The 17602-nt window shown below is 49.8% G+C and overlaps 1 protein-coding gene and 1 non-coding gene across 6 annotated transcripts in view; both read left to right on the plus strand.

The window, feature by feature from the left end:
- Positions 1 to 17602, plus strand: part of SLC39A11 (solute carrier family 39 member 11) — a 368115-nt gene that overhangs the window by 192418 nt on the left and 158095 nt on the right. For 3 of the 5 annotated variants that reach the window (XM_061144981.1, XM_061144980.1, XM_061144983.1), the window contains exon 5: positions 2972 to 3113. In XM_061144981.1, the coding sequence (XP_061000964.1) occupies positions 2972 to 3113 (142 nt within the window). The remainder of the gene's footprint in view (positions 1 to 2971; positions 3114 to 17602) is intronic. The other 2 variants (XM_061144982.1, XM_061144984.1) reach the window with 1 other exon arrangement.
- On the plus strand, positions 5938 to 6010 carry TRNAG-GCC (transfer RNA glycine (anticodon GCC)). Its single transcript has one exon. It is a non-coding gene; the product is annotated as a tRNA-Gly (tRNA).

The raw sequence follows: 17602 nt of genomic DNA on the forward strand, positions 1-17602 counted from the left end.
AAAATTTGCCAAATACCTGAAGGCAGGCAGGCTTCTTGGAGGAAACAGCAAAATTCTTATCTTGACAGTAAAGAGGGCCTGTGCGTTCTCAGCACGACCAGCAATAAAGGGAGGTCGTGAGCGTTCTCAACCTTCTCCAGGGGAGTGTCTCAGCTTCAACACTGCTGGCCTTTGCCCGGATCACTCTCTGTGGCGGGGGCCGCCCCATGTTGTTGGGTGTTCAGCGGCATCCCTGGCTTCTCCCCAGTAGATGCCCGCACCCCCCTCTCCCCCACCCCACACACAAAGCGCCCGATGCCAAATGTCCCCTGGGGAGCAGAGTCACCCCAGCTGAAAGCCACTGTTCTCAGTTAAAACCAGGGTCTCTCCCGGCTGCACCTGACCGATCGCCGCCCACCCCCCGTCAAAGCAGCAGCCCCCAGTGGATGAAGGCGGCCGCATCTCTGCTGGAATGAAGTGGTTCCCTTTCCACATCCTTCCCCCACTTCTGCCTCAATCACATTGTAAAAAGAAGCGAGACAAAGGAAGAAACACCAGCTGAGGCACACGCTTTCCAGGAGAAACTCGTCTTATGGCCGTGGTGGTGCCTCAGATGTCAGCGGGAGACGTAGGATGAGAAATAATTGAAGCTCATGAACAAAGAGCTGCGACTGCGTGGCCCTCGGCACGTGGCACGGACGCCAGCTGTCGCTGGGGGCGGGGTGGGGCGGGGCCAGCCGCTCCAAGGCCCCTCTGTCCCCAGGGGTCGTCCATCTGCCGCGTCCTCAGCCTTGACCCCTCAGCGGGATGCTCTCTTGAGGCCCCTCCCGGCGACATCACAGATGAGAGCCCGCTGCCCCTAGGATTCTCCAGGGGAACCTAAGAACTTCAACAAGGGCGGCTCACTCAGCGCCACGAGGCTCTTTTTCCTTCCATGTTAAGACAAGTTTAAAGGAGGTGTCAGCATCTTTATTAAAGTGCACGATCAGGGAACTCTATTCCATATCCTGTGATAAACCATAATGGGAAAGAATATGAAAAAGAGTGTGTATATATGTATAACTGAGTCACTTTGCTGTACAAGAGAAATTAACACTGTAAATCAGCTCTGCTTCAGTTTTAAAAAGTGCCATTTGAGGGGCATTGGAAATAAATGATTAGGACAATAGAGATATATTGGAGAAGTCAGAGGATGTGAGAGGAAGGCTTTATGTTCCACTTTTTACCTTTAGTTGGACAGAAATAATGAAGTTAAATACCAGAATCATTTCTCTTTCTGATCCCTGACGAGCAAGAAGGTGTGTATGTCTGTATTTATGCAAGATACAGCTAGGCATCACTTTTGTGAGATTCCCCTCTGAAACTTTTGTGAGATTCCCCTCTGAAACTTACCCAAGAAAACAGGTTTAGTATTTGCTTATAAATAGATGCATTCCTTGATTGGATGGTTAAGCCTTCTCCTCTCCTCTATGAGATCACACATTTTATTTATTTAATCCACTAAGTTGGCTATTTTTATTATTTTGTCTTTTTAACAGCTTTATTGATGTTCACTCAAAGTGTACCATTATGTTTAGTATATTGCATCGTTATTTTAAAATTATGGTATAATGTATACATAACATTAAATCTGCCATTTTAACCATTTAAAATGTATAACTCAGCAGCATTAATTGCATTCACAGTACTGTGCAGTCATCACCACCATCCATCTCCAGAACTTCATCACCCCAAACAGGAACCCTGTAACTGCTTAGCAGTAACTCCCCGTTCCTTCTTCCCAGCCCCTGAAAGTGAAAAAGTGAAAGTGTCAGTCGCTCAGTCATGTCCAGCTCTTTGCGACCCCTTGGACTGTAGCCCGCCAGGCTCCTCTGTCCATGGGATTCTCCAGGCAAGAATACTGGAGTGGGTTGTCATTCCCTTCTCCAGGGGATCTTCCCGACCCAGGGATCGAACCCAGGACTAACTGCACTGCAGGCAGATTCTTTACCACCTGAGCCCCCAGGGAAGCGCTGGTAAGCTCTAGTTTCTGTCTCTGAGTTTGCCTATTCTAGGCATTTCATGTACGTGGGATTATACAGTACTTGTCATTTTGAGGGACACACGTTTTAAATGGAAACTTCCGTTTGTTTGGAACTATTTTGCCTGGTCTTCAGAAAATATCTGCTGTTTCCGTGCCATTGAGATGATTCTGTTCACCTTCCCTTAGGGTTCTAGGGGTCCCATCGATGTCTTTGGAAGACAGACTCACAGCCCCATTGTAGATTCACTTGTTTGCTCCTCACTGAACTGTAAGCTCCAGAAGAGCTAGAATTTGGTAGTTCACCAAGTATCCAGAAAGTTGACAGTCAGTAAATGTTTGTTCAGTAAACAATGGGGATCAAAATCAAGACTTTGCACAGCTAATGCAAAGAAGAGTCAAAATAACTGGTGATGGACAAAGCAGAAGGTGACGTGATTTAAGGCCAGCTGGGCATAACCTCAGATGTGCCGTGTCCTCCAGGACTCTCACTTTCCTCCTTTCGAGATGCTTCTGTTTGCCTCTCATCCTCGTTTGATGTGATGAGAAACCAGAAGACGCTGAATTCCTGAAAATTGCTGACCTTGGTTCCTGTACTGAGGCTGCCCCTGGGTGGACTTGCCATCCAGGCTTCTTTTGACAGTTCAGGAACTGAGTCCCTTCTGCCCTCTGCCCTGCGGTGAAAGGAGAGGGAGGTTTTGGTGTTTGACCTGCTCTTGCCCAGTGTGTGTTTTTCCCGTTTCTGGGATCAGCACGGTCGCCTCCGATCCCAATGGTTGTCATCCCCAAAGTTCTGCAGCCAGAGAGCTTGTGACCTTGCTCACGACTCCTCCCGGCCTGACAGCTGGGTCTGGCCCAGGCAGCCCGTTCTCTCGGTGGAGACGAGCAGGTTGCCTGGGTCCCTGGGAGCTGGAGGGACTGGGGGATGAAGGCAGAGGAGGTGCTATAGTGATGGCCCGCTTCTCGTTTCAGGGTGCAGCGGAAGACCCGCAGACGGCCCTGGCACTGAACTTGGACCCTGCGCTGACGAAGAAGTCCGACCCGGAGGGTGCCAGGATGCTCTTCCCCGAGAGCGAACTTTCCATCCGGATAGGTAGAGCTGGGCTTCTTTCAGGCAAGCTCCCTGCTGCAGACCGCGGGCGGAGTCAGACAAGAGAGACCGGAGCGGGGGTGGGAGGGGTGGCCGGGACGTGCCAGCTGCTCCGTCCCGTCTTGGCCAGGCGCCCACCTCGCTGGCGCCCGGGGCTGAGCCGGCATCTGGCCGTGCGCCTCCCCTCCACATTGGTTCTCCAAACCACTGCTTAGAGCACAGTATGTAATAGAACCTTTGGCTGTTTCCCAGAGCTGGACAAGTGGGCCCGTGGGCTGCTCTGGTGGCACTGGGCTGATTCAGGTTGCAGCGGACAGACCTCTGTCCCTCTGTCTCCCCCTCTCTGATGGCCCCTGGACGTTCCTTTCCATTGACGTGACTTTCATCTTTCTGGTTCATCTGGGGAACTTTGGGTCTTGTTTTCACTGATTCAGCCTGGAGCCTGAAAACCGAAGAACACTGATGGCAAAGGCATGCATTTTCTTTTAGGCTAGAGTGAGTGCGCCCTCTCGAGAGGAATCAGGGCGGGGGGTGGGGGAGCGCAGTTCCTGAATCTCCATGGGGGCGGTGCAGACTGGTCCGGTGCCCCCTGAGGAGTTGAAAGATGATGCTGGTCTCCGGCCTCAGTGTAGACTTCCCCTTCCTTGCCCAGTCGTGGCTCACTTGGAGTTGGCTACTCTAAGTGCCAGTTGGCACCAGGAGAGGTGGCGTCCTTTCTTTTCCTTTGCCTTTATTTAAGTCCCGCATTGCTGTGAAACGTTGTCCCTTCCTTTTCCTCCACTTCTGTACATCTCAGACTCAGGAACTAAACCAGGCAAAGGATGCTGAAAGCGGCCGCCCTGTCTCTTGCTTGGAGTTCTTCTCTCTTGGGTGAATCGAGGAGAGAGACCGGTGACTGGCTACCGTCTTCACCTTTGTGATTTAAGGGAGTGAGCCCTCTCACGTTTCCAGGCTGGTGTTTTAATTTGATACGTGCACGCGGTGTCTCTGAAATGATCCGTAGACCTCGGGAGTAGAGATCCTGTAACCTACATGAGTTACAGCCATGCCTCAGCCAGTTCTCAGTTACCTGTGCTCAGATTATGTCCTGCAAGAATTATTCATGGGAACTCGAACACCTCCTCCACTCGGGTTGAAGCTCATGGCCCCCCACCTCTTCCGATGTGGGATTTAATCGGGAAGTGAAAATTCATCCAACGGGAGCTCAAGTAACAGAGGGTTAGCATGAAAACTCTGCCCACCGCGTCCAGTCGCACGCATTCTCAAGTCAGTTCCCCTCGGGCGTGGTCTGCCGTCTTCCTTTTCCTGGAGAGTCGAGAGCTGTCTGGTGACCAGGGTGGGGCACCGTCCTCCAGTTAAGACGGTCACTTTTCATGCCGAGTCGTGGGGACTCAGGGACAGAAGGCTTTCTGCCAGTTCTCCCCAGCTCTTGCATGTTGGATCTCCTGTGATTCCCAATGAAGACTTTATGGTCCTGACTCTGAGCCGTCTCTAGGGTGAAGGAGTTTGCCAGATCCTCAGTTAAGTTCAGTTCAATCATTCAGTCATGTCTGACTCTTTGTGACCCCATGAACCGCAGCACACCAGGCCTCCCTGTCCATCACCAACTCCCCGGAGTCCACCCAAACCCATGTCCATTGAGTCGGTGATGCCATCCAACCATCTCATCCTCTGTCGTCCCCTTCTCCTCCTGCCCTCAATCTTTCCCAGCATCAGGGTCTCTTCCAATGAGTCAGCTCTTCACATCAGGTGGCCAAAATATTGGAGTTTCAGCTTCAGCATCAGTCCTTCCAATGAACACCCAGGACTGATCTCCTTTAGGATGGACTGGTTGGATCTCCTTGCAGTTAAAGAAACTCTCCAGAGTCTTCTCCAACACCACAGTTCAAAAGCATCAATTCTTCGGCGCTCAGCTTTTTTATAGTCCAACTCTCACATCCATACATGACCACTGGAAAAATCGTAGCCTTGACTAGATGGACCTTTGTTGACAAAATAATGTCTCTGCTTTTTAATATGCTGGCTAGGTTGGTCATAACTTTACTTCCAAGGAGTAAGCATCTTTTAATTTCATGGCTGCAATCACCATCTGCAGTGATTTTGGAGCCCAGAAAAATAAAGTCAGCCACTGTTTCCCCAGATCTTATTCTCTACCATTTTCTCAGTCTTCAAGGCCACAGGGGAAAGGTTCAGTGCCTGTCAATCAAAAAAGTAAAAAAGGGCATATACCCCTGGCTGATTCATGTTGGTGTGTAGCAGAAACCAACACCATATTGTAAAGCAGTTATCCTCCAATTAAAATAAATTAGTTAAAAAAAGAAGTGTTGGCAATACCATCTTCAAGGTCATTGTCAACTTGTAAATCATTAGCAAATAAACTATGACTTAATTGAAGCAAAAAAAGGAAGAAAAAGTAAAAAGAGATCCCTTTGACATGGGACCACGAGAACACAGGGCCAGTGGCACTGATCTTGGGTGGCCTCTGCCTGCAGTGGCTTGGAAGCAGGGTTTCAGTTCCCGGTCAGACACCAAGGTCAGGCCCCAGCGGTGAGAACCCCAAATCCTGGCCACTGGACCAGTGGGCAGTGAAGAGGCCTGGGCCCTTCAGCTTTGCAGAAAAGAACCCCACAAAGATGGAAATTAGTGAAACAAGTAAAGTGTTTGTTAGGAAGAAGAGAGTACAGTACGTGTGGACGGAGGCGTGGGCAGACTCAGAGAGACTCATGCCCTCGTGGTCGTTTAAATCACTTCCGTGGGGCATCTCTTCTGGGTTTTCTCTGGCCAGTCATCCCGCTCCGCCTAGTTCTGAGTCTGTGTTTGGTTTATCTCAGCATCATCCCTAGTGGCTTCCCCGGTGGCTCAGCTGGTAAAGAATCCGCCTGCCGTGCGGGAGACCCAGGTTCGATCCCTGGGCTGGGAAGATCCGCTGGAGGAGGAAATGGCAACCCACTCCAGGATTCTTGCCGGGGTCATCCCTTGGACAGAGGAACCTGGTGGGCTACATACAGCCCATCGGGTCGCAAAGACACGACTGAGCGACTAGCCCTTCCTTTCAGGGTCCTCCTGCCTCAGGAGTTGACTTTGCTGGAAAGTCTCCCAGGCTTGCTGGACCTTCTTGGCCACCCCAGGGCGGGGTAGCGAGCAGAGGCTGCGTGGGAGGCAATGCCATCCTGTCCTCTGCTCAGAAGCACCTAGGCAGAGCCCGTTACCAGGTTACCAGGCAACCCTCGGTCGCTGTTGCTAACCATTCGGATCCGAGGGCTAACGCAGCCCGCGGGGGTTTGGGGGGAGTGTAGAGATGGTTTGCAGAGCCCAAGGGAACCCAGCCACCTCCGGAAAGGTTGTTCCTCTTCTCGCCTGGGCACACCTGTGCGTGTCAGGCGGTCAAGGACTCGAAAGTTGATAATGGCTATTTGATGACTGGCCGCGTGCAGATCAAGTCTGAACATGCCTTATTTGTACCATCTGGATCTGCCTTTAAGCTTGCTGTAAGTGGAGCCCGGAGATTGGTCTAATGGGTGTTTAGTGAATAACATCAGCCTCTAAAAAATAATATTGGCACTGCTGTTGTAATGTCCTGTAATTGGTTCAACAAGAGGAAAAGCCAGAAGGGCCACTCTGCGAGACAGGGGTTCAGCTGCCCCGAGTCTCAGCAGCGGCCCTCGCCGGGGAAAGCATTTATGCGTTTACGATGCTTTCCTATGTACATCTCGGTGCCAAACGAATACAATATCCACTGTTCTCAGGGCTGGGGATAGTCTGGGTCACAGCTAGACCAGAAGTTCTCATAAATCAGTCTCTGTGTCTCTCCCATCCTCACCCCCACCCCAACTATGTACCTATCTCCAACCAACTTTCTTTCAATTAAGAAAATAATGACACGGGTTACAACTGAAAGTAGTTTTTCTTCCACCTTCGGAGCCTTTACGGCCCAGGTTCCCATCTCAGACACAGACACTTGTTTCTAGGCTCTTGTGTTTCCTTGCGGGAATCTTGATGTTATGTTTACCCCATCATACTTGGCCCCCCTTATTCTGCGCCTTGTATTTCTCACTTCATGATACATTTCCGTTTCTGTTTCGGGAACATTCATTGATGCATCCCATTCTTATTTTTGGCTGTGATCTTACCTAATTAGTCCCCCTCTTGATGGCCTCTGAGGGTGTTTACCGTCTTTTGCTGTTAATGCAGCGGAGAGATTTTCCCATGTGTTAATACATCTCTGCAGGCAGTTCTGTGGTTGAGTAAATTCTGGAAATTAGGCCAGGGGTTCTGTACATCTGGAGCCCAGGAGTTGGCACCGAAGAGTCTGTGAACCTCTTGGAGCTTTGTGCAGAAAGATCCGTGTTTTTTGAGGAATCTAGGAAAATGGCAGTGATGAGTAGAGACACGGACGTAGAGAGCAGACTTGTGGACACAGCGGGGGAAGGAGAGGGTGGGATGAGCCGGGAGAGCGGCACTGATGTGTGTACATTGCCGGGTGTTAAATGGACCGCTGGTGGGAAGCGGCCGTGTAGCCACTCAGCGCTCTGTGATGCCCGAGAGGGATGGGGCAGGGTGTGGAAGAGACGCTCCGAGGGAGGGGATGTATGTGTACATGTGGCTGAGTCACGTTGTACAGTGGAAACTAACACACATTGTAAAGCAACTATGCTCCAATTTTAAAAAAAGATGTGCGTTTTTGGAAGACAAAGGACTGTAACATCCATCACACTTCAGATGGATCCGTGGCCTCCGTGTTTATCTAGAACCTGGGTTTCTTCGCCTCAGTAACCCCGTTCAGCTGCCAGTGAACTTTCTTTCTGTCTTTTTCCTTTCTCACGGGCACTCTCCTTAGGCTACGCGCCAAGTCGCTTCAGTGGTGTCTGACTCTTTGCGACCCCAAGGACCTTAGCGCTCCAGTCCATGGGATTCTCCAGGCAAGAACACTGGAGTGGACTGCCATGCCCTCCTCCAGGGGATCCTCCCAACCCAGGGATCAAACCCACGTCTCTTATGTCTGCCTGCTTTGACAGGCGAGTTCTTTACCTCTAGTGCCACCTGGGAAGTCACTCTTTAGGCTGAAAGTGAAAGTGAGTGTGTTAGTTGCTTAGTCGTGTCCAACTCTTTGTGATCCTATGGACTGTAGCCCACCAGTCTCCTCTGTCCATGGGATTCTTCAGGCAAGAATACTGGAGTGGGTTGCCATTCCCTTCTCCAGGGGATCTTCCTGACCCAGGGATCGAACCTGCATCTCCTGTGTTGCAGACGGATCCTTTACCATCTAAGCCACCAGGGAAATCCAAGAATGCTGGAGAGGGTAACCTATCCCTTCTCCAGGGATTTTCTTGACCCAGAAAATGAACCAGGGTCTCCTGCATTGCAGGCAGATTCTTTATCGGCTGAGCTACCAGGGAAGGTAATTGTTAAATTCCCCATTTCCTTGTTTTTTCTGAGAGAGGAAGCTGAAACTCTCCAAGACTGTTTTTTTTTTTTTTTTTTTTCTTTTATGGATCCATTAGCATGCCAGATGGAAAATTGAATGTAATTTTGTGTTTCTGTGGAAGGAACAGAAGTAGGCATTATTTTCCAGGAGAGAAAGAGGTGGATTTAATTTGGGAAATTAGTTGTGAAGTGGCTTCTATTTATTATCCGTGAACCTTTCCAAAGCTGGTTGGGGGAGACGTGAATGGGGATTCAAGACAGGCAAGCCTGAGCCAGAAGAGACTCTGTTAGAGACCCGTTTTCCCTTGATGTCTTACTCTGTTCTGTCGGGAGAATTCAGCTGGCAAAGATAATTCTACCTGGACAGCTTGGCAGACGGGAAACCATGTTTTGCAAAACGAAACCGATGCAGACCTAGCTTTAAGCGGGTTGTGAATTTGGAGAAGTTTACCAACCCTGGCCACGTGTATTTGTTTGTTATCTTAGTCTAACATCTTGAATTCCTCATTGGTTATGCTCTGGCCTTGCTGGGTGGCATTTTCTGGTAGAACTAGAACTGGTCTTGGGAGACAGAATTTAACCTCTTTTGGCCCAAGGTTCCCGAGTGCCCCACCCCGAGATGAGCACCAACAGGACTTGTTCACTCAGCGTCACAATGGAGCTGGGATGCTCTCAGATGCCCTTCCCCTTCCGCAAGGCGCCCCCAGCTGCTCTCCAGGTATCCTGCTGTCCTCTTTCAATCTCGAGCTGGGAATCATTCCTCTCCCCCATTTCTCTCGGTAAATATCCTCCATTTGGTGCCTCTGGGAAGAAGATTTGATCAAGCGTTGGATGTGGAGGCATCAGTAATAGACAGTGTTTTACTCCTGCTTGTGCGTTTGCATTTTAACCAAGGACAGGTTCCTTCTTTTTTTTTAATGTTATATTATTATTATGCGGCATGAGAACACGTAGTGCTTCGTGTGGGGTCTAGTTCCCTGACCAGGGGTGGGACCTGGTCCCCCCATGCGTTGAGAGCATGGAATCTTAGCCCCTGAAAGGTGAACGCAACAGGTGGGTTTTCACACCTGCTGGCCTTTGGAGGATATGGTTTTTCAGCACACATGTGGGGCTTGGGGGGCGGCCAGTCACTGTGGGGTGAACTCCCTTCTCGGGGGACATTTGTCTGTTCTCTCTGTAAGACCAGCCTCACGCATCCAGCTCCCAACTCCTGGATTTCCTCGGCACTGAAATTCCTCAGAATAGTTGGGTCCTAGGGAAGCAAAGAGGGTTTATTTAAGCAGCTTCGAGCTTCCTCTGACAAATCTTTTAATTTTCCAAGTCTTCCTTGACTGCTGTCACTGACATTTCCAGTCAGACTTAGTACACTTAGATTTGTGGGTTTTTTAAGAATCTTATCTTGTATTGGGGTGTAGCCGATTAACAATGTTGTGATAGTTTTCAGGTGAGCAGCGACGGGGCTCAGCCGTCCGCACACATGTATCCGTTCTCCCCCAAACTCCCCTCCCATCCAGGCCGCCACAGAACATGCAGCAAGGTCCCCTGTGGTCTACAGGAGGCCTTTGTTGGTTCTCCATTTGAAATATAGCAGAGTACACTTAAATTTGATCAGGAGTCAGATGTAGCTCTTTTCTTAAAATGACTAGGTCTCCAAAATAATGTGTTTAGGGACGTCTCTGAGATATTATTAGGACTTTTGAATTTGTATCAGTAACATCTCTACAGATAAAGAATAACTTCACAGTTGTTCATGTAAATTTAATGCCTTGGCATGTGGTTTTAGCAATTAGACTTTTTTTTTCTGTGATTGGCTGGTTAGGGGACATTTTCCAGTCTTCCCCTGGCCTCACTGAGAGGAATTGCCTGGGACCTGAAACGCAGACAAGCCTTGCTTTTGTCACGTCCCTCCTGGGCCAAGGCCCGTAACCTGGGTTTCTTCACGTAAAGGGCTGCAAACCAAACCTGTCAGTGCATGGCAATAACACTGAGGCTGTTAAAAGTGCCACGTTTTCATAGCAAAAAACCAAAGCAAACAAAAATATTTTGCCGAAGGACAAAGGATAAAAATATTTCGCCAAAGGATTGAGGGCAGGAGGAGAAGGGGGTGACAGAGGATGAGATGGTTGGATGGCATCATCAACTCAGTGGACATGAGTTTGAGCAAGCTCCGGGAGACAGTGAAGGACAGGGAAGCCTGGCGCGCTGGGATCACAGAGTCAGACACAACTAGGTGAACAATAACAGCAAAGGATAAACAGCAGAGTGTTCAACAATAATCATTACCAGGAGCTCTGTAGCACCGTGAATGTTTAATAAAACAAGTAACACAGAAACACCCTCTGGGACTGGGCTCTGTGTGGGAGGCCTGAGTGAGCCTCCCTGTGTCTCAGCTCAGGAGAGATCAGTATCCCTCATTACGTGGATACTTTTTATAGATTCTTTCACGCGTCTGAGTAGTGTAATATTCTGCCTACCTACTGTTCAGCACTGCAGCAACACTTTTCCTGTTTATTTGCTTTTAGGCCGTCAGTGTGCTGAGGCCTGGGCCCAGAGGCAGTTTGGAGCTTGTATACATTTCCTAGGTGGCTGGCAATGCAGGAGACGTGGGTTCGATCCCTGGGTCAGGAAGATCCCCTGGAGAAGGGAATGGCAACCCTCTCCAGGATTCTTGCCTGGAGAATCCCATGGACAGAGGGGCCTGGCGGGACTACAGGCCATGGGGTCGCGTGTCAGGGCTGCCACAACGCAGGACTGCCGGGTGAGCGGCCTGTGCAGCAGAAATACATTTTCTCACAGCTCTGGTCTTGAGGTCTCAGGTCAAGGAGTGGGCAGGGCTGCTCTCTTCGCAGGCCTCTCTCCGTGGTGTGTGGACGGCCACCTTCTCCCCGCACCCTCGGCTGCTCTCCCCTCCGCCTGTCTGTGTCCTCACCTCCTCTGCTTACTGGTCCTGTTGGATGAGGGTCCACCTCTATTACCTCGTTTTCACGTCATTACCTCTTTAAAGACCCTATCTCCAAACACAGTTAAAATTCTGAATCCTGGGGATTAGGGCTTCAGTGCATGCATCTGAGGGGACACAACTCAGCCCCCTAATAGCGCCTGATTTCTTTGAAACGTTGCCTTCTTAACCCCCTAACGGACCACTGGGTGGTGAGGGCACTAACGTGGTTCCCTCACATGGTTCCCCCCTTCCTTCCTTTCTCCCTTGTTCCCTTCCTTCCTTTCTCCTCCCTTCCCTTCCTCCCTCCCTCCCTCCCTCCCTTCCTTTCCTTTCTATCTCTTTGATTCTTTCACTGTATTCCACCTCCTTATCTATTCTTCCCGTACTTGGACGCGCTGGGAATGCTGAGTCATCAGTGTGGAAAACCGCACTGATGCAGTTGGCGAGTTTCTCGAGGCAGCAAGCAGAGACAAAGGCAGGTGATCTGAAGTCCCACCTTGCAAGGCTGCTGGCAGATATGCAGTCCCCGCTAGAGGAATTACTCCGCTGACTCTGGGGGAGCTTCATGGTCACACACAGTGGATGGATAGGCGTGCTCTCCTGATGGCTAATCTCCCAGGGCTGCCGTATGATGTTCCACTCACTGTGTGTCTTCACAGAAATGGATGCTCTCACAGCTGCGGAGGCTGGAAGCTTGAAATCAAAGCGTCCGCAGGGTCCAGCTGTTTAACAGCTTCATGGGTTCTAGTAACTTCCGGCGGCCCCCGGCACTCCTTGGCTTGCAGCCGCAAACCTCCAGTCTCGGTTGTCACTTGGGCTTCTTCCCTGTGTGCGTGTCTGCGCCTCTGGGTCTGAATCTCCCTCTGCTTACGTAAAGACCCCAACCGTCGGACCCGCCCTAACCCACTGTGCCCACTGCTTAGCTCGTCCCATCCGCAGACTCTATTTCTCGGCGAGATCCCACGCTGAGGCACCTCCCGTGGAGAGGGACACGTTTCAGCTGGGTCCACTCACCAGCCCCAGCCTCTGCTCCTCCGGGGCCAGGCTGTAGGAGCTTGGTTATTTGGCAGAGGAGGGCTAGTGGTGGTGGGAGCCTCTGTCATGCACATGGGAAGGGAGAGGGGAAACAGGGAGAGGAATGCAGAGGCGCCTAATCCTGGCGGTCATAAAACCCCCACTTAATTCGTTGGAGCCTTCAGAGCATCTGCCAGGCCTCTCTGTTTGAAATATTCATTGTCTACCAAGGAGTTAGGGATACTATCTCCTTATGCAAAATTTAGCATTTGCTGGGCTAGCAGGTTCCATCATATTTATTAGAATTCTGACACATTCATTTCAGCTCATAAGTCTATTAAACAGGGAAATGTGTTTTTAATGTGTTTTTGGGAAGCAGAGCAGACAAGTGTGTTGGGCAGCCCCAGCCCCTGTTAGGACGTTCCTGCCAAGCTTTTATTACCCAGAGAACTGGTGCTGTTGCCAAAGCCCGACAGCCCGGCTCTTTCCAGATCTTTTTTTTTTGTTTGTTTGTTTTTTCAGATGTTATTTTTTGCACAAGCTCCTTAAGCTGAAGAGGCATAAGGTGGCACTTTGGTTTCAAGTATTTAAGATCTCAAGGAGCCCTTTCTACTTAATTCATTCCCATCTCAGCTGTTTATTTCCTCCCCTCTTGCCTTTTGGCTTTTACGGAAAGGGCCAAGAAGGATGGAGGAGGAAAAGGCAACCCACCCCGTATTCTTGCCTGGAAAATTCCATGGACAGCAGAGCCTGGCGGGCTAGAGTCCTTGGTGTCACAAAGAGGGACAGAGTGGCAGTGGGTTCTGGTCCGAGACCTTGGAGTCTGAGAGTAGGGCCTTGGGCACAGCCCCCCAGGTGAACGGAAGTGGGGGCAGGCGGGGCCGCCGTGGGCTGCAGGTGTCGTTTCTGAGCGTCCTGGGCAGCCCGTGTGGTCCTGCAGGGCGTTGCTGTGGTAACCTTTCCCCTTCTCTGCTGCGCTCTCCCAGGACGTCTCTGCTTGGTGACCTGGATGTCGCCCTTTGTCTGTTTCACCTCTCCTGGTCTCTTTTCCCTCGGCCCCTCCCTCTCCCCTGGTCTCTCTCTCTCTCTCTCTCCTGCGTCTTCCTGCCTGGCTCTCCCCATCCCTCCTCCTCTCCTCTCCAGTGACCTGTCCCCCTTCCTTCCTCCCTCGCCCTCAGCACGGAGGGTCCTTGGAGAATTCTCTCCCGCTCTGTCAGGCCCAGCAGTGCCGTCTGCAGCCCCAGAGCAGCGGATCCTGGTTGTGCAGTAACTGGAAAAGCTCTTCAGAGGTGCTTTCTTCCCTCTGTGCGTGGAGCTCAATAGGGGGGCCCCTCCGCTCTTTCTAGAAAACCTGATCTGGGTGAAGCTTTCCTCCAGGCTTTGCTTCTGGTTGGTTTTGCAGAACAGAAACTCATCCGTTGGCAGCGCTAATTAAACTCATCCAAGCGAAATGTGGACAGGGTCCCCGCCAGACATTTGGGTGGAGCGCCGTGACAAGTGCAGACACCGTGGGGTCTGTTACGGAGACCCCGCCTCTCCTTCAAGTCATCCTTCAAGCGTCTCGGTGACAATCCTCCAACCCACCTGTCACCCGGCCCCACTTGATTAGCGTTATTAACCACCTGGTGTCGAATTTTTCTTGCTTCTCGCACGTCTCCTGCAGACAGGGGATAAAGAAGATTAGCATGTTAATTTCCTTTCTCTCGGAGTCTTCTGTCGCAATACAACCAGGGGGCTCTGCCTGTACCCCGCTTCTCCCCTTTCCTCCTCTCCACCTGTGTTAGGGCTGGAAAAGGACAGTAGGGATGCGGATAAAGACTCCATGCTGGCATCTAACGGGATCCTATTAGCTGACCCAGACTTCAGAGTCAATTTTTTTGCTAGCGATTGGATTAAGCGGTCGCTCAGCCAATTTTCAGGATCCGACGAGTGGCGTAAAGCCTTTGGGGGCATTATGTTTAACAACAAAGGGAACAGAAGAGGCTACAAGTCGATCGAAATTGAAACGCTTCTCCTGGAACTAACGAGCCGCTCCCGGGAAGTTGTGGGACCCCACGAGCTCGTTTAAAATTCTGACTGTGGGAGGCCGCACAGACGCGGGTTTTGATCATACTGCTTGACGGGCAGAGCAGGACATGGAGACTCAGGGCTTGTATTCTGAGGGTCTGATTCGGGGGCTCCAGGACAGGGCTGCGGGGCCTCTGTTTTTCTCACCTCGGTCTCCATTTCCTCCCACTCTTGTTTCCCATTTAAATTATGTGTGCAAAGTCAGGGATGTTTGAATATCACATCACGGTGGGTCCACCGAGGCAGATAAGCACGCCTCCTTTCCCGGGAGAGGACCCTTCACCACCACATGTCAAACACAGAGATGCCTCTTATCTTCTAAGTACCAGTGTCTTCTTTGAACCCATCAAATAACCCATTTAATGAGAATTAAATGTTGAGTTTCTCAGGGCTCCCAGACCACTGGGACACCGCTGGAGGGAGCAGGCAGGGAAGAGAGTCACTTGCCTCGATTCCTATCTCCCTCCGCTTAAAAAATACAGATGCAACCTGAAACTTACAATGTGAAGTTTCAGTATAAAAAGTTTTTTAATTGAGTAGAAATGTTGGCTCCAAATGAGGGGGCAGGTGTGTTGTCTAAGGTTGTCGTGGTGTCTGTGTAGATGCCGGCCGCCTTCTTGTTTGGACCCTCACAGGTTGAGTCTCCTAAGCCATCATGCTCAGAATGCCTGCCGTGACCTCGACCATTCTGTGGGGCGGAGGTCCCCTGATGAAAGCCACAGACTGTCGGATCATTGGCATTTCGGGAGGGACAGTTCTTTGTGGTGGAGCTGGGTCCGGAACTTTCAGTATGCTCCTCACTTCAGCCCAATCCCTTGGAGTCCCTGAGGACCTGGGTCCAGAGCAGAGAAGAGCCACTGTGGGCAAAATCTTAGCCCCTGTCCCCCAGGTGCCAAAAAAACCCAAAAAATACAGAGTTTGGAGGAAACAGAAAAAAATGGCTTTATCTTCACCTGGCAAAGGTGAATACACAGCAGGCTAGCATCTCAGGAACTGTGCCCTCCTCTGGGAATGGGGAGAGGCTCTGTATCCTCATGAGGGTCTTGTATATTTTTCTTTTTTCTGCAAGTTTATAGCCACAAGCTTGTGTCAGGTGGCTCAGCAACCCGGTGTGGTGTCCTCGAAGTTATCAGCTGTGAGCTTCTTCCTTTTGAGATGCAGAGCCGTACAAGAAAGCCTAGGGGTAGGACTGTAGCCCGGTGCAAACTGTAATTTATGTGGAGTCAGAGAGGAATTAGCTTGGTGAAGGACGAGTCCAGCTACCAGGGTTTGTTAGTAGTAGCAGCTAAAGGAGAGCCAGGATTTTTTAACTCTTGCAGGCTTGTTTGGCTATATGTGCCAAAGGCTGTTCACTCATTTCTGTTTTTGCTACAACACCATTGTGTTAGCTACTCAGTCATGTCCAACTCCTTTGGACCCCGTAGACTGTAGCCCGCCAGGCTCCTCTGTCCATGGGAGTTCCCTGGACTGGGATTGCCCTGCCCTTCTCCAGGGGATCTTCCCGAACCCAGGACTCCCGCATTGCAGGCAGATCCTTATCTGAGTCACCAGGGAAGCTGGTTAGGACCCACCACGCCCCTGAACACCATGCTGAGATGCCCAATAGCTCCCTTTTGGGGTGGAAAAATAACAACTGGTTACAAATTAGTAAAACTGACATGTCAGCCAATACTGAAGAACTCATCCAAACAAATGAGTTTGGACTCCCTGGAAGCCATGGAATGGTGTTATTCGGAAAACTTTTGGGAGTTTCTTAGGAGGCTTCTGAGGGTTGAATTACAATTCCAAGTTTCTTTTGGGAAAAAAAAAAGCAAACAAGTATCTTTTGGTGGTTGGGCATGATATTTTTAACAACAGCAACCGTCTCAAAATAACTTTCTTCCCCCCAAAGATTCAAGATAATTATTCTGAAGCCAGAGGAGCCGACACCCATTTGTCTTGGCTGCCCTGCGGCAGAGACCACCAGGGTTTCCCAAGGCAAACTCCTCCCCTGCGCTGTGGTTCAAGACCTTCTCATGACTCTTTGCGACCCTATACGGACTGCAGCCTGCCAGGTCCTCTGTGCATGGGATTCTCCAGATAAGCATACTGGAGTGGGTTGTCATGCCCTCCTCCAGGAGTTCTTCCTGACCCAGGGATCCAACCTGCATCTCTGAAGTCTGCTGCATTGGCAGGCCAATGGTTTACCACTAGCGCCACTTGGGAAGCCCATATACTCCCCTACTTATGTCTAAACTGGTTTTGGCAGTGTTTGGTGGATACCATAAGTCTATAAACTGTTTAGTAAGACCTTTTGAAAATTGCCATCCAGACCAAACTCATTACCGCCACTCTCTGTACCAAAATGGAAAATAATCCAGGTTGCGACTTGCGGTCCATTTCTTGAAAACATAATCCAGCGCTGTGAAAGTCTATAGCAACACAAGCATTTCAAGAGGTCCTTGAAGTTCATCCTGACCAGGTTCGTTCTTGATTAATGCAAAAATTCACAATAAGCAGAATGCCAAAGTTCTAAATACAGATATGATTCAGTAATTTTGAAATGAGGGAGTGGTAAGGCTGGGTCGTATAAGGGCAGGGTCAGATCTAGCCTTTGTTTAAAATGTTGATATTTTCATCATGAATTAAAAACATGTTTTGTAATTTTATTAGTTTTTAAAAAACTACAGTTTTACTAATTTTTTATTTTTTAAGGGTATTTTTAATATGGACCATTTTTAAAGTCCTTACTGAATTTGTTATGATATTGATTCTGTTTTATTCTTTTTTTTTGGCCATGAGACATGTGGGATCCTAGCTCCCTGACCAGGGATCGAACCCACACCCCTTGCATGGGAAGGTGAAGTCTTAACCACTGGACCTCCAGGGAAGTTGCTCTACTAATTTTTAAAAAATTTTTATTTTTATTTTATAATTTAAAATATTATTTTAATGGAAGTCCTGTTACAACATTTGTAATGTGACTTCTGGTTTCTGGTCTGACATTTAAGAAGCTTGGAAATCACCATTTTACCAACATGTTAAAAACCTAGAGAAACTGAAGAAAGCAACAAGTCTTCTTTTTCTT

Source organism: Dama dama, chromosome 5 (genome assembly GCF_033118175.1).
Source record: "Dama dama isolate Ldn47 chromosome 5, ASM3311817v1, whole genome shotgun sequence".
In the NCBI taxonomy this organism is placed as follows: domain Eukaryota; kingdom Metazoa; phylum Chordata; class Mammalia; order Artiodactyla; family Cervidae; genus Dama; species Dama dama.